This window comes from Portunus trituberculatus, chromosome 24 (assembly GCF_017591435.1).
Source record: "Portunus trituberculatus isolate SZX2019 chromosome 24, ASM1759143v1, whole genome shotgun sequence".
NCBI classification, from domain to species: Eukaryota; Metazoa; Arthropoda; class Malacostraca; order Decapoda; family Portunidae; genus Portunus; species Portunus trituberculatus.
In genome coordinates this window covers 1,367,144-1,382,143 of record NC_059278.1, presented here as the reverse complement: position 1 = coordinate 1,382,143, position 15,000 = coordinate 1,367,144, and the positions used below count along the sequence as shown (strand labels likewise).

At 44.1% G+C, this 15,000-nt stretch overlaps 1 protein-coding gene across 2 annotated transcripts in view; it reads right to left on the bottom strand.

Moving 5' to 3' along the window:
- The window catches only part of LOC123508480 (guanine nucleotide exchange factor DBS-like), a 322,244-nt gene that overhangs the window by 292,581 nt on the left and 14,663 nt on the right, over nt 1-15,000 (bottom strand). The window contains exon 2 of one of the 2 annotated variants that reach the window (XM_045262238.1): nt 11,513-12,099. In XM_045262238.1, coding sequence (XP_045118173.1) covers nt 11,513-11,948 — 436 coding nt within the window. In that variant the 5' untranslated portion in view covers nt 11,949-12,099. Of the gene's footprint in view, nt 1-6,361; nt 6,740-11,512; nt 12,100-15,000 lie in introns of those variants that run through there. The other variant, XM_045262240.1, reaches the window with a different exon arrangement.

Below are 15,000 nucleotides of genomic sequence, written 5' to 3'. Positions count from 1 at the left end.
GAAGAGGAGCAACAGAGGAGGAGTAGGAAGAATAAGAAGAGGAGCAACAGGAAGGAGAGAGAGAGAGAGAGAGAGAGAGAGAGAGAGAGAGAGAGAGAGAGAGAGAGAGAGAGAGAGAGAGAGAGAGAGAGAGAGAGAGAGTCAGTGAGAGGGATGATTGTGGATTTAAAGGATCTGAATTATTTATAGAGATTCAAAAACACCACCACCACCACCACCACCACCACCACCACCATTACCATAACAACAACAACAGCATCACCACCGCCACAGCAATATAAACAACGATACCGCTAATACTAACCCTAAGACCACCACCACCACCACCACCACCACCACCACCACCACCACCACCACTACCACGTAAAGGACAGAAGCACACGAAGCTCTTGACACTCCCTTCAAGACGACCAACTCAATTGAAACCAGACAACACCATCACCACCACCACCACCACCACCACCACCACCACCACTAACACCACTAACACAACAATAGGTCTACTGATTAACACCCCACAAGACTTTTTTTATTTTTTTAATGTAAGAGGAGAAATCTGACCAGGGCTACAATAAAAAGATTCAACAAAAGCAGCCCACTTAGATGCCAGTTCCCCAGCAGGTCTGAGAAAGAGTTAGCCAAAAGAATATTGGGGGAGGGTTGGGGGTTAGAGTCTTGAAACCTTCCCCCTCTTCAATGCATTCAGGTGATAGGAAGGTGGGAGTACAGAAGCAGGCATAAGGAGTTCCAGAGTTTGGTACTAGAGATCTTTAATTAATCCCTTCTGTATATCATGTCTCATATACTCATTTTGTTTACTATTTGGTGATTTTATACAGCCTCAGAAACTTACATCGCTAAGTTAGTAAAGACTCCGGCCATTAATCTTCTCTATAGACCCTTCCTAATGCAAATAAAATCGTCTAATCATACCCAAAATTCAAGGTAAAACACGCATCTCAGTACTGGAAGGGTTTTAAGCTTGCCCAGATGTCTCCCTGAGCAACAATACTTGATGTCTCACACTTCCTGCCTTATTCCTTCAGTACCATACAGCATTTTCATATTCATACTGCTTACTATCAGGTAATTTTATACAGCTATAGAAACTTACGTAGGGGGATTGAAATAGTGAAGACTGGCCATTAATCTTCTCCACAAACCCTAATGCATATTAAATGGTCATACACAAAAGCAAGGTATCTCAATATTGAAAGGGTTAAGCTTCTCTCGATGTCTCCCTAAGCAACAATAATTGATGTCTCACGCTTCCTGCCTTAAGAGCATTAGTTAAGCCAGCGCCTCCCGCCACGCCAAGCCACGCTACTCCAGCCTCCGTGGGGGACTCTGTCTGTTCATTAACCTTCAAATGGGTTTTATCCCCAAGGCGCTCTCTCGCTTTTAGGTTCCTTGTCTGTTCTCTCTTCAATGTGTTCTTTTCCTCCTTTCCTCCTGTTTTTTTTTCATTTATTATTTATTTATTTATTTATTTTTGCTGGAAGAGTTTGTTTGGTTCTCTTTTGTTATTTTTTAAAGGCTCTGATGATTAGTTAAGTTTTCAAGGGTGGTTTTCAACGTTATATTTCCCAGGGTTTTTTTTTTTTTTTTTTCAAAGGCTCTGGAGATTACCAGTTAAATTTTCTAAGGTGGTTTTCAAAGTTGTTTTCCAGGGTGCAATTTTTTTTTTTTTTTTTTTTTCGAAGAATCTGAAATTCATTTGTTAAGTTTTCCTGGGTGTTTTTCAAAGGCTCTGGAGATTACTAGCTAAGTTTTCAAGGGCGTTTATGAAAGGCTATGGAGCTTACAATAGTCTTCAAGGGTGATTTTCAAAGGCTTTAGATATTACTAGTTAGGTTCTCGAGTGTTTTTCAGTTGTTGTTTTCCCAAAGGCTTTGTGGTAAGTCAAGTTTCCAGCGATGCTTTTTTTAGAGTCTAAGATGATTAATCAGGTTTTCAAAGGTGTTTTTCTAGAGCTTCATAATTAGTAAAATCCACATGTCTCTTTTTTATTTTTTCTGATGATCCAGAAGTCTTGTTGAACTGTCACCAGGGCCACAGAGACACCCTTCAGAATCCCAACATCTTTCATTATACCAAACTTAATAATATGGATCACAAAAGCAGCGATACCTTAGGAACATAATGCTGAAAACCTGAAATAACCTCCTCTTCTTCCAAAAGCCTCCACGTAAAGCTACACAGATTCCTTAACCCTTTCAATAGCGGGATATATTTTTACCTTGAGATTTGTGAACGCTTAGACCATTTTATTGACATTAGGGACGGTCTATGGAGGTCAGGAGATTAATGGCCACAGTCTTCACTATTTTCATCCCCTACATAAGTTTCTAAAGCTGTAAAAAATCATCTAATAATACGCAGATTGAATATGGAAACGCGTCATGGTACTGAGGGGGTTAAGGGCGTCTATACGATTCTAGAGACAGAGTAACAAAACACCCATACTATCAAAGACAAAAAACTCTTGACAACCAGATACATAATTTCTGTAGCCTTAGAAAATAGTAATGAGAGAAGAAAGCATTTATTTTATTCCTCCAGTATACTTTCTATATTCATTCTGCTTACTATTTATTGATTTTATACACTTTCAGAAACTTATGTGGGGATTGAAATAGTGAAGACTCTAGCTATTAATGTTCTGACCTCCACAGACCCTTCCTAATGTAAATAATATCTAATCACCCAAAACTCATGGTAAAAAAAAAGGAAAAACGCTATTGACAACCAGGTCTATGTAACAGTAAGGCTAAAATTGAGTTTAATTCAGCCACTCTCGCTCATAACAAGACTAACAGGTGTCTGGGTAACCACTAGAAGTATTAGCGTGTTTTCCAAGGGCGCCTCTCCTGTAACAAGGCTAAAAGGTGATCAGGTAACAAGAGCACAGCCTTGTGGACTTAAATAATTTGGAAAGTTACAGTGGTGGCTCTTGGTTGTCTCACGGGTAGGTTAATTAACAGGTGAGGTTTGCATTGTGGTGGTGGTGGTGGTGGTGGTAGTAGTCGTAGTAGTAGTAGAAGTAACAATAACAATCATAAAGTAAGTACTGTGTGTGTGTGTGTGTGTGTGTGTGTGTGTGTGTGTGTGTGTGTGTGTGTGTGTGTGTGTGTGTGTGTGTGTGTGTGTGTGTGTGTGTGTGTGTGTGTGTGTGTGTGTGTGTGTGTGTGTGTGTGTGTGTGTGTGTGTGTGTGTGTGTGTGTGTGTGTGTGTGTGTGTGTGTGTGTGTGTGTGTGTGTGTGTGTGTGTGTATTTACCTAGTTGTAGTTTTACAGGGCCTGGGCTTTATGCTCGTGTGGCCCCGTCTCCATATCTACACTTATCCAATTTATCTTTAAAACTATGCACACTCTTTGCTGACACCACTTCCTCACTCAAACTGCTCCAAGTCTCAACACATCTTTGCGGGAAACTAATTTTTTTAACATCTCTCAGACATCTGTGAGTGTGTGTGTGTGTGTGTGTGTGTGTGTGTGTGTGTGTGTGTGTGTGTGTGTGTGTGTGTGTGTGTGTGTGTGTGTGAATGTGTGTGTGTATGTAAGTGTGTGTAGATAAGGTTAGATAAGGGAATGCAGGGCGGGGAGTCGGACTGGCAATTATGAGGGGGAGAGGAGGAGGCAGGTAAGGGGGGTGCTGGAGCTGACGAAGGCGGCGGCGGCGGAGGCAGAGACGGAGACGGAGGCGGAGGCAACAAGACGGAGGCGAGGAGAGGAAAGAAGCCTGGAGTCGCGTGGCGAGGAAAGCAAAGTGGCAATGGAGGCGAATCTTGTTATAAAATTCAAATTAGAAGATGCAAATTAAGGTGTGATAACCCCCCCCCCCTTTCTTCGTCTCCCTCACCCCCCCTCATCCCTCCCCCCCTAAACCAGAACCTTGACCCTGTTAATGAAAAAAAACACCTCCTTTCCACTTTCACCCCTTCCACTCTCACCCCTCTATCATCACCCCTTCCATCTTCACCCCTCCACCATCACCCCTTCCACTCTCACCCCTTCCATCTTCACCCCTCCACCATCACCCTTCCACCCTTATCTCTCCACCCTCATTCCCTCCACTCTCACCCCTCCACCCTCACCTCTCCACCCTCACCTCTCCACCTCACCCCTCCATCCTCACCCCTCCACCCTCACCCTCCACCTCACCTCACCCTCACCTCTCCACCCTCATCCCTTCTACCCTCACCCTTCCTTCTTCACCCCTCCACCCTCAGCCCCTCCACAAGCCAGAACAGAGCCTCTCCACGCCCGCCACTCCACTCCCTGACTCCACCAAGCCGCGTGGAATATTTGAACAGAAGTGGAGAGTTTCATTTATCCCTTCTGCATTTTTCATCTCATTATTGTTGTTACTTATTTATTCATTTATTCATTAGTTCTGTGTGGATGGTCCTTTTCCACTCTCTTTTGTTGTGGGACGAATAATAATGATGATAATAATGGTAATAATAGTAATAATGACAATAATAAGGATGATGATAGTAATAATAATAATGGTAATGATAATAATAATAGTAATAATAATAATGATAATAATAATAATAATAGTAATGATAATAATAATGATGATGATATTAATTAAGGGAAAATTAGTGTTATAAGGTGTTTGATGATGATGATAAGGATAATGATGATGATAGGGAGGAGGAGGAGGAGGAGGAGGAGGAGGAGGAGGAGGAGGAGGAGAGGAGGAGAAGGAGGACGACGAGGAAAAGGAGGAAGAAATTAATGATGACGAAGGAGGAGAATGATCATGAGGAGGAGAAAGTAAACAACAACAACAACAACAACAACAACCAACCAACCAGCCAGCCAACCAAACACAACAAAACAAAACGAACAAACGAACACACAACACAAACAAAAACGAAAAAAAAAAAAACAAGACGATGACCACAAGAAGAACAAAGAAGAAGAAGAAGAAGAAGAAGAAGAAGAAGAAGAAGAAGAAGAAGAGGGAGAAATCTCAAGGCACCTTTAAAACACAACTTCTATCACTAGATGGAAACCCTTCCCAGCATCCCCCTCCTCCCCTCCCTCTCCCCTCGGCCATAAGGGAGGGAAAGAGAGCGGTTAGAGGGTAGGGGAAGAGGAAGGAAGGGGAGAGGAAGGGACTGTGGAGGGAGAGAGGAAGGGGGGGAGGGAGAAATAGGGGCAGAGAAGGGACTCGAGAGGAAACCAGCTCTTATAAAAACCAGCAAGAGGAGAATGAGATATTGGAGGAGGAGGAGGAGGAGGAGGAGGAGGAGGAGGAGGAGGAGGAGAAAAAAGAGAGGACTGGAGGAAATCATGTCGAGTAAGACAATAAAAATGAAGAAACATACACCGAAGTCTTAGAGAGAGAGAGAGAGAGAGAGAGAGAGAGAGAGAGAGAGAGAGAGAGAGAATGTCGCAGGTATAAAAAAACGCTGGCAAACTGACTTAGACAAACACAAAGACAGACAGACAGACAGACAGACAGAGAGACAGAGACAGAGAGAAAGGAAGGCGGAGAAGAATGAGGAAGGACAGGAAGGAGAAGAGGAAGCGATGGAAAAACGGAGAAGGAAAATTGAACGAAACGAGAGAGAGAGAGAGAGAGAGAGAGAGAGAGAGAGAGAGAGAGAGAGAGAGAGAGAGAGAGAGAGAGAGAGAGAGAGAGAGAGAGAGAGAGAGAGAGAGAGAGAGGAAAAGGGGTAGAAGAATATCCATAAATTATAAGCTAGATAGGAAGGAAAACCTGCAGAAGGAGAAAGAAGAAGAGGAGGAAGAAGAAGAGGAGGAAGAAGAGGAGGAGGAGGAGGAGGAAAAAGAAGAAGAAGAAGAAAAGGAGGAGGAAGAAGAGGAGGAGGAGGAGGAGGAGGAGGAGGAGGAGGAGGAGGAGGAAAAGGATCGAAAATCACTAAAGACATAACCATAACATAATTTCCGTACACAAAAAAGTAAAAAAACACAAAATCTTTCATGAAACTCCCCTCATTTTCTTCCCTCACCCTTGTGGCGCCTTTACCCTCACCCTACCCTCACTTCTAAGGCCCTCACCCTCTCCCCTCAGCCCGCTGGAGCCCGCAACCTTGACCAAAACCAGCAAGACACACAGAAACACTTGTCTTTCCTATTTACGCAACAAACACTGAGCTGGATTTCTGTCCGTGCTTGTGTGGCCTGGAATGGTCTGGAATGCTCTGGAATGGGCTAGAATGGCCTGGAATGGGCTGGAGTGGGCTGGAATGGGGTTAATTATACTCGTCCCGGTGATTAAAGGACTCGGGATGACCTAATTGAAGTGAAAAATAGACTTGCCAAACCACGCTGTCCAGGCGCTCATTTGTCACTACACGGAAGCAAGGATCAAGGTGACTTACGGACAATTAGTGGGAGGCGGCGTGGGTGTCGGGGGGCGGGAGGGGGCGTCACTCAACAGGTAAGTATGTCTGCAGGTGCGCCTCGACCACCGCCTCACCCTCGACGAAGGTGGAGGGGGAGGAGGGTGAAGGAGGAGCGGTGCGGGGCGTCCGGATCACCATGTGGGCTGAGCGTCACCAACATCCCGCGAGCGACGAGGCACTGAGGTGAAGAGGCACGTGGTGTGTGTACGTGTGTATGTACGTGTGTGTATGTGTACGTGAACCGCGTGAGTGAAGTGCACGTGTGAGGTGTTGTGTATGTTGTTTGTGTGTGTGCGTATACGTGGGCGTGTGTGCGAGCGTGTACGTGGGGGCGCGGGCGAGGTACGTGTGGCGGGATGGGTAAGTCCGCAGCCCCGCCACCTCTGAGGTACTACTGGCGGTCTGCTGGCGGCTGCTGCGACGCCCCCTGCCAAGCCTCCCCTCCCGGCCGTCCCTCCCCGCCCCACGGCCCTGCAAACTTCACGCCACCAGGTGTCGCCGCCCGCCCCTCCTCTGCCCCTCAGCCCCTCAGCCCCTCAAGGAGTGGAAAAGGAAGGAAAATTACCATAAGACAGCGTGAGGTGATAATAAGAGATGCGTGGACGTGACAAACGAGAGTGTTCTTTTAATATCATTCCCCGTGCGTGTGTGCGTGTGTGTGTGCGTGCGTGCGTGTGTGTATACGCCCCTGCCAGTGCTTAGTACCTCGAGAAGTGACTAAGTGTCCCAGCGAGGGGTGATAGCCTGCCCGGGAGCCATAAACTTCCTTCTCCCCTTTGTTGAAACGCACGGGTACAAAGTTTTCATTGTTGTCATTCCAGGAAGGAGTCAGTTTTCTATGAAGCGCCGCGTCAGAAAACGTTCCTTGCCTTAGGAGACTACGCCATTTCTGGAGCCTGGCTTTGACTGGAGAGAAAAGAAGAGAGAGAGAGAGAGAGAGAGAGAGAGAGAGAGAGAGAGAGAGAGAGAGAGAGAGAGAGAGAGAGAGAGAGAGAGAGAGAGAGAGAGAGAGAGAGAGAGAGAGAGAGAGAGAGAGAGAGAGAGAGAGAGAGAGAGAGAGAGAGAGAGAGAGAGAGAGAGAGAGAGAGAAAAAGAAAAGACAAGAAAACTTCGCGTATATAAAAACTTTCCCTTTGATGTATAAGACGCAAAGTGACACGCCCACCCAAAACACACACACACACACACACACACACACACACACACACACACACACTCCACTAATAGAAAAAAAAACCCAAACCATTATGAAAGAAAACACAAACCATTACAAAAACAACGTCACACAACTCCCCAATTCCCGGCCAATTAATGACACACCTGAGCACCGTAATTGGGCTCCTCCCTCGCCGCGGATCCATCACGCTGCAAATGACGCTAAATTCTCGGCTTTACGACAAAATTGGCGAGGGGAAATTCATCATCATGGCAGGCCAGGTCGAGGGGAATTAGTGAGGGGAGAGGCGCTTCGGCTGGCTGCGTGACGGCTTACTGCAGGCGAGGAGGAAGACGGGAAGAGGGGAAGGTGGAGATACTAGGTAAAGGAAGGGAGAAGAGGAAAAGAAAGACGATGAGAGAGGGAGGGAAAGGAAGGGAAGGGAAGAGGAACGGGAAACAGCGGAGGAGAGGAAGAAAGTGAAGGTGAAGGATACGAAGTGAAGGAAAGACGAGAGGAAGAGAGAAGAAGAGAGGAGAAGAGAAGGGAAGAGAAAGGAAGGAAGGGAATAGGAGGAAAGGAGAAAGGGGAAAGGTAAGAAAGTGGAGATATGAGAAGGAAAGAGAAGGAAAGGAAGAAAAGTTAAAAGGAAGAGGACTTACTGCAGAAGATGGGAAGGGAACGGAAGAGTAAAGAAGAGGAAGAGGAAAGAGAGGGGAAGAAGAAAAGGAAGAGAAAGAAGGTAGAGATACAAGGCAAATAAGAGGAGAAGGAAGTAAAGGAAAGTTCAAAAGCAAGAGAAGGGGAAGAGAGAAGAGGGCAAACGAAGGAAAGGAAGAGAGAAAAAGAGGAAAAAAGAGGATAAAAAGAGGAAAGATCTGGGAGAAGGAAACACATGGAAGGAAAGAGAGAGGGAAATGAGAGAGACAGTAAGAAAATAGGGAAATAATGTAAAGGAAAGAAGAAAAGAGGAAAAAGAAAGAAACTGATGAATATGAAGAAAGGGAAAAAAAAAGAGGAAGAGAATGGGCGGAATAGGAGGAAACAATGTGAAAATGAAAGAAGAAGGAAGGGAGGAAGGAAAGATGAGGAAAAAGAGATAAAATAAAAGATAACAAGAAGAAAAGAAGGAAGAAAAAGAGAAAGAAATCGATGTAGGAAGGAAAAGGAAAAAGATAAGAGAGGAAACTCAGGAAAAGAAGAAAAATCAGACGAACAAAGAGAAAGATAAAGAGAAAAAGAAAGAGGAAGAGGAAGAGGAAGAGGAAGAGGAAAAAAAGACGAACTGACAACGAGATTAGAGTGAAACAAAAAGAGAGAGAGAGAGAGAAAAAAGAAGTGAAAATAAATTAAGAATAGAGAGAGAGAGAGAGAGAGAGAGAGAGAGAGAGAGAGAGAGAGAGAGAGAGAGAGAGAGAGAGAGAGAGAGATATGCAGAAGAGAAAATAAGAAAAAAAAAGAACGAGGAAAAGAAGAAAGGAAGAAGACATAGACATAGGAAAGAATAAAAGATAGAAATAGACAGAAAAGATTAAAATGAAAGGAATAAAAGACAAGAACAGATAAACACAAGGAGAAGAAGAAATGGCGATAAAGAAAGAGGAGAAATGAGAGAAAATAGAATAATAATGTTAACAAGGATAACACGATAAAGAAGGAAGGAGAAATGGCAGGAGAAGACGAAAGGGAGAAGGAAAGCAATAACAGAAGATGGAGGAGAGGAAATGAAAACGGAGGAGGAGGAGGAGGGAAAGAGGAAAAAAAGAAAAAGATGAGGAGGAAGAAGAAGAGGAGGAGGAGGAGGAGGAGGAGGGGACATAATTAATACATTTACACCTAGTTCTCGTCCTTCTCCTCTTCTTCTTCTTCCTCCTCCTTCTCCTCCTCCTCTTCTTCTTCTTCCTCCTCCTCCTCCACTTTTCCTCCTTTTCCTCTTTTTTCTTCTCTTCCTGACCACCACCACCACTACCACCACCACTTCCACTTCCTCCTCCTCTTTCTGTTCCTCCTCCTCTTTCTCCTCCTCCTCCTCTTCTTCTTCCTCCTCCTCCTCCTCCTTTACCTTCTCTTCCTCCTTTTCCTCATTTTCCTCCTCTATCTGACCATCACCACCACCACAACTTCCACTTCCTCCACCTCCTCTTCCTCCTCCTCCTCCTCCTCCTCCTCCTCTTCATCCTCCTCCTCCTCCTCTTCCTCCATTAACTAAAGAGGAAAAAAAGGAAAAAAAAACTAAAATGTAGACTATAAGTGACGACAGATTTAATTTCTTTCTTTCCCCTCAAAATAACACTTCCTTCCTCTTATTTCCCTCTTTCCTCCAAATATTCCATTACTTTCTTTCCTTCCACTGTACCTCCTCCTCCTCCACCTCCTCCTCCTCCTCCTCCTCCACCTCCACCTCCACCTCCACGTCCTCCTCATTTAGTATTTTCAAGATTTGCAAGAGTTCGTGAGGCAAACCAGTAGTGGTAGCTGTAATAGAAGTAGTAGTGGTGGTGGTGGTGGTGGTGGTGGTGGTGGCGAGGTAGGAAGGGCAGGTAAGGAGAGCTGATGGAACACTCATTACCTATTGATCTGGGGTACGTGGATGAAAATTGCAGTGTACCCTCATTCAAATATTTCTTTTTTTCACGCCTGTTGTTACTCTTGCTTGAAGGAGGAGGAGAAGAGAAGAAGGAGAAGAAGGAGGAGAAGGAGAAGGAGAAGAAGGAGAAGGAGAAGGAGGAGGAGAAGAAGAAGGAGAAGGAGAAGGAGAAGGAGAAGGAGAAGGAGGAGAAGAAGAAGAAGAAGTAGAGCAGGATGAGAAGAACAAAGAAAAAAGGATGAGAAGATAATAAAAATAACAACAGAACAAGAACAAGAACAAGAAAAACAAGAACAAGAACAAGAAGAAAAGAAGAAGAAAAAAGAAGAAAAGGATGAGGAGAAAAAGAAGAGTAAGATCATGAACAATAACAAAACAAGAACAACAAGAAGAACAAGAACAAGAACAAGAAGGGGAAAAAAAAGAAGAGAAGGATGAGGAAAAGATCATAAACAACAAGAAAAAAAGAAGAAAAAGAAGAGAAAGACGAGGAAAAGAAGAGGAAGGTTATAAACAGTAACAAAACAAGAACAATAACAAGAAGGAAAAGAAGAAAAGAAGAAGAAAAAAAAGAAGAGAAGGATGAAGAAAAGAAGACAATAATAAACAAGAACAACAGACAAGAACAAGAACATGAAGAACAACAAGAACAAAAACACAAGAAGAAAAGAAGAAGGAAAGAAGAGAAGGATGAGGAAAACAAGATTATAAACGATAACAACTTAACGAAACAATTCACTGCTATTTCTACTTGTCTATCTGTCTGTCTCTACCTGTCCACCTACCTGTCCCTCTGTGTGTGTGTCTTTGTCCTTCTGTGTGTGTCTTTGTAACACCCCTACCTGTCCCTCTGTGTGTGTGTCTTGGTAACCCCTCCCTCCTGTGCCAAACAACCTTATGCAGTGTTTACGATGCAATCTCGCCCCTGCCAGCACACAGTCACGCTCCTCTGCCGCCCATCAGGTGAATGCAAAAAGTACTTCTCGATGTTATGACAGAAAAGTCAATGATTGTATCGAGTTCACTGCCCATTGTACTGTTCAGACGTGGAATTAACCCCTTCAGTACCATGACACGTTTTGATATTCATTGTGGTTATTGTTGAGGGATTTTATACAGCTTCAGATAATCATGAGGGGATTAAAATAGTGAAGACTCTAGCTATTAATCCTCTCACCTCCATGGACTCTTCCTAATGTAAATAAAAATCGTTTAATTCTATCCAAAACTCATGGTAAAAATTAAAATATAGACTTTTTATACACGACAGTAAGTGAAAAAGGCAGAATGAAGAAAGACAAAGGAAATACACAAGCCAATCCAGTTTTCTATGGAGCTCGCCACATCACCACAGAAAACGAGGGTATTTTAAGGGCAAACTCACCTGGAATGCTGTCGGAGGAGGCCCACGCGTGCAGGGAGTGAGGGAGGGAGCGAGTCACGCCCTCCATGGAATCACTACCGGAGTCTGTCTCGGAGGAGGCCATACTCACGCCGGAGCGACTTCTGGGAACGCCCGCACCCATTCCAGGCCGCCCGCAGTAAACACCCCACCGCGACCGCCTCCCAGGGATATGAAACTTGACTTTGGTACCGAGGCGCGGGGAGCGGGGCATCCTGTGGGCGGGGGAGCCATCCGGAGTAGGTGTGTCGTATATGTAAGGGGAGAGAAGACCCCCTGCGCCCCCCTGGAGACTCTGTGCTCGCTCCATGGCCGCGGCACTTCGTCTCTTGAAAGTCTCCAGGAAGGTGTCAATCTGCCGCTCAATCTGCGTGTGCGGCATTGAGAAGCTGAGTGTTCTGTGCCGCCTGCGACTCATGGTGGCTCTCTCACACGCCCACGCTGCCCGAAAGTAAGTATCACGCCCTCGACGGTCCGCAGTGGGCGTGGGAGGGCGCGCAACAGGTAAAACTTTTAGGAAATTGTCTTCATTTCCTTGCCAGACGCCACCTCCTACCCCTCAGCGCCATCTGTGGGGGAGAAGCGCAGGTGGTGAGTCACGGTGGTGGTGGTGGTGGTGGTGATGGTGGTGGTGACAGTGGTGTAGTGGTGGTGGTGTTCGTGACTCGAGTACATTTGAGTGTTATATCCATTCATTATTCCTGTGATGAAGTTTGTAAAATGATTGTGCTCTCTCTCTCTCTCTCTCTCTCTCTCTCTCTCTCTCTCTCTCTCTCTCTCTCTCTCTCTCTCTCTCTCTCTTATTTACCATCTTGAGGCGTAATTATCTTCCTCTCTCTAATTACTTCATTCCTCCCTCCTGCTCCTCCTCCTCCTCCTCCTCCTCCACTTCCTCCTCCTCCTCTTCCTACTCCTCCTCCTCCTCCTACTCCTCCTCCTCCTCTTCCACAGCCTCATCCTAATTTAATCCTTCCCACCTCCATCTTTTTCCTCTCTCGCACCTCCTCCTCCTCCTCCTCCTCCTCCTCCTCCTCCTCGCTTCCAGGATCATTCTGAAATATTTGTGCCATTAGTTTTACGTCAGGCAGCGAAAATCCTCCGACCATCCAAAACTATCGTACTGCATCACTTCCCGGCTGCAGCTCGCTTCTGGAATCCATTGTGTATTGCATCTAAGTAGTAGTAGTAGTAGTAGTAGTAGTAGTAGTAGTAGTAGTAGTAGTAGTAGTAAATCTGGTACCTCACTGGTCCCTTTTTCTCAGGATATATCAAAAGAAAGAAAGAAAGAAAGAAAGAAAGAAAGAAAGAACGAAAGAAGAAGAAGAAAGAGAGAATGAAAGAAAGAAAGAAAAGATGAAGAAGACAAATCAAAACAACAACAACAACAAAAGCAACAACCACTACTACTACTACTACTACTACTACTACTATAAGCAGCACCGCAGTCAATACGAGCCGAGATGCTAAGAGAGAGAGAGAGAGAGAGAGAGAGAGTGACATTTCTTCGTCCATCACTAAATCATTCTTGCCCTATTGAGCGTTGGATACCCTTTACTCCCTACTAAATTCCACAACCTAGACTTCAATGCACCTACTTATCTATCTACCTATCTATCTATCTATGTATCAATAATTATCTGTATTCATCAACAAATAACACAACGACCACCACCACCACCACCACCACCACCACCACCACCACCCAAATTAACAACAACAACAAAACACACAACCGCTACAATGGAAAAATTAATAAGTTGAATAGACAAGTTTGGAAAAAAAAAGGGAAATAATATCGTGAGGTAAAAAAAGGAAATAAAAAATGAGAAAGGAATACAAAAAAATATATAAAAATGGGATAAAAATAATATGGAAAAAAGGATAAAAAAAAGAAAAAAAAATTATTATATAAAATGTCAACATATTTCGTAAGGCAAGCAACAATCACAAGTAAAAAAAAAAAAAAAAAAACACCATTTACTTAAGCATTTATCTATTCATACATCAAATTTATCATTAGTCTATTTATCTATCTAGCCATCTCTCTCTCTCTCTCTCTCTCTCTCTCTCTCTCTCTCTCTCTCTCTCTCTCTCTCTCTCTCTCTCTCTCTCTCTCTCTCTCTCTCTCTCTCTCTCTCTCTCTCTCTCTCTCTCTCTCTCTCTCTCTCTCGAAGTATTTATCTATCAGTTAAAACGTCTATATCTGCATCTATTTACGTCTATGAATCAATCTGTGTAAATGTATCTACGTATCCACTAACACCTATCCATGCCCTATTTGCCTTCTGTCTATCCTGTATCTATTCCTGTCTATCAGTTTTCCTTCTACCAGTCTTATTGTCTCTCTGTCTCTTGTTCTACCGATCTACTGCTGTCTATCTGTCTATCACATTTATCTATTTCTTTATCTACTTGCCTATCAACTACCTCTCTGTCTATCCAGTAATGTATTTAATCATGTCTATCTGTCAGTCTATCTATCTATCTGTTTATCTATATGTCTGTCTGCCTGTCTCCTTGCTTATGTACCTGTCTGTGTATCTATTTGTCTGTCTGTCTGTCTTTCTCTACCTATCTATCTGTCTATCTATCCATACATATGTGGTTAGCTTTTATATTGACAGGTAATCTTCCACCCTATTTCATAAGTCCTTCCCAGGTGGCTCTCTCTCTCTCTCTCTCTCTCTCTCTCTCTCTCTCTCTCTCTCTCTCTCTCTCTCTCTCGGTTTTCATCAAATAGAATAGTAGAAGTAGAAGTAGAATAGGAAGATTAAGATGAAGAACAAGAAGATGAACGATATGAACACAAGTAAAGAAGAAGATAAGAGAAGAAGAAAAAGATGATAAAAATGATAATGATAACACAGCAACAACTACAACAACAACAACAACAACAACAACAACATCACAGCCACCACCACCACCAACAACAACAACTACAACAGCAGCAACAACCACAGCAACTACAATAGACCACCACCACCACCACCAACAACAACAACAACAACAACAACACCATCACCACCACCAACAACACCACCACCACCACCACCATCACCACCACCAACCACAACAACAACAACAACAACAACAACAACAAAACGATCAAGCAACTAAACACAACCCCTTATGTAAAAAAAAAAAAAAAAAAAATCAAACTAAAATCTCAACATTAAAAAAAATAAATAAATAAAGATAAGATATAATAACATTATTCCCACCGCCCCCAGGAAGCCCCAGGAAGCCAAAGGACCCCAGGAGCACCCCAGGAGTACCCCAGCAGCACCTCCAGAGATGTACCTCGCCATAACACTAAAATCCTTGCACTCCGCCGCTCGCTGCACCAAACACATAAAACAAAGCAGTCCACGCCGCTGCCTTCACAGAAACCGAGATTCAGTCACGCTGCAGCATTAAGGAAAACGGGAGATGGGTCGTAGCAAAGGGGGGTCTTAAAAATAGTTGTAGAA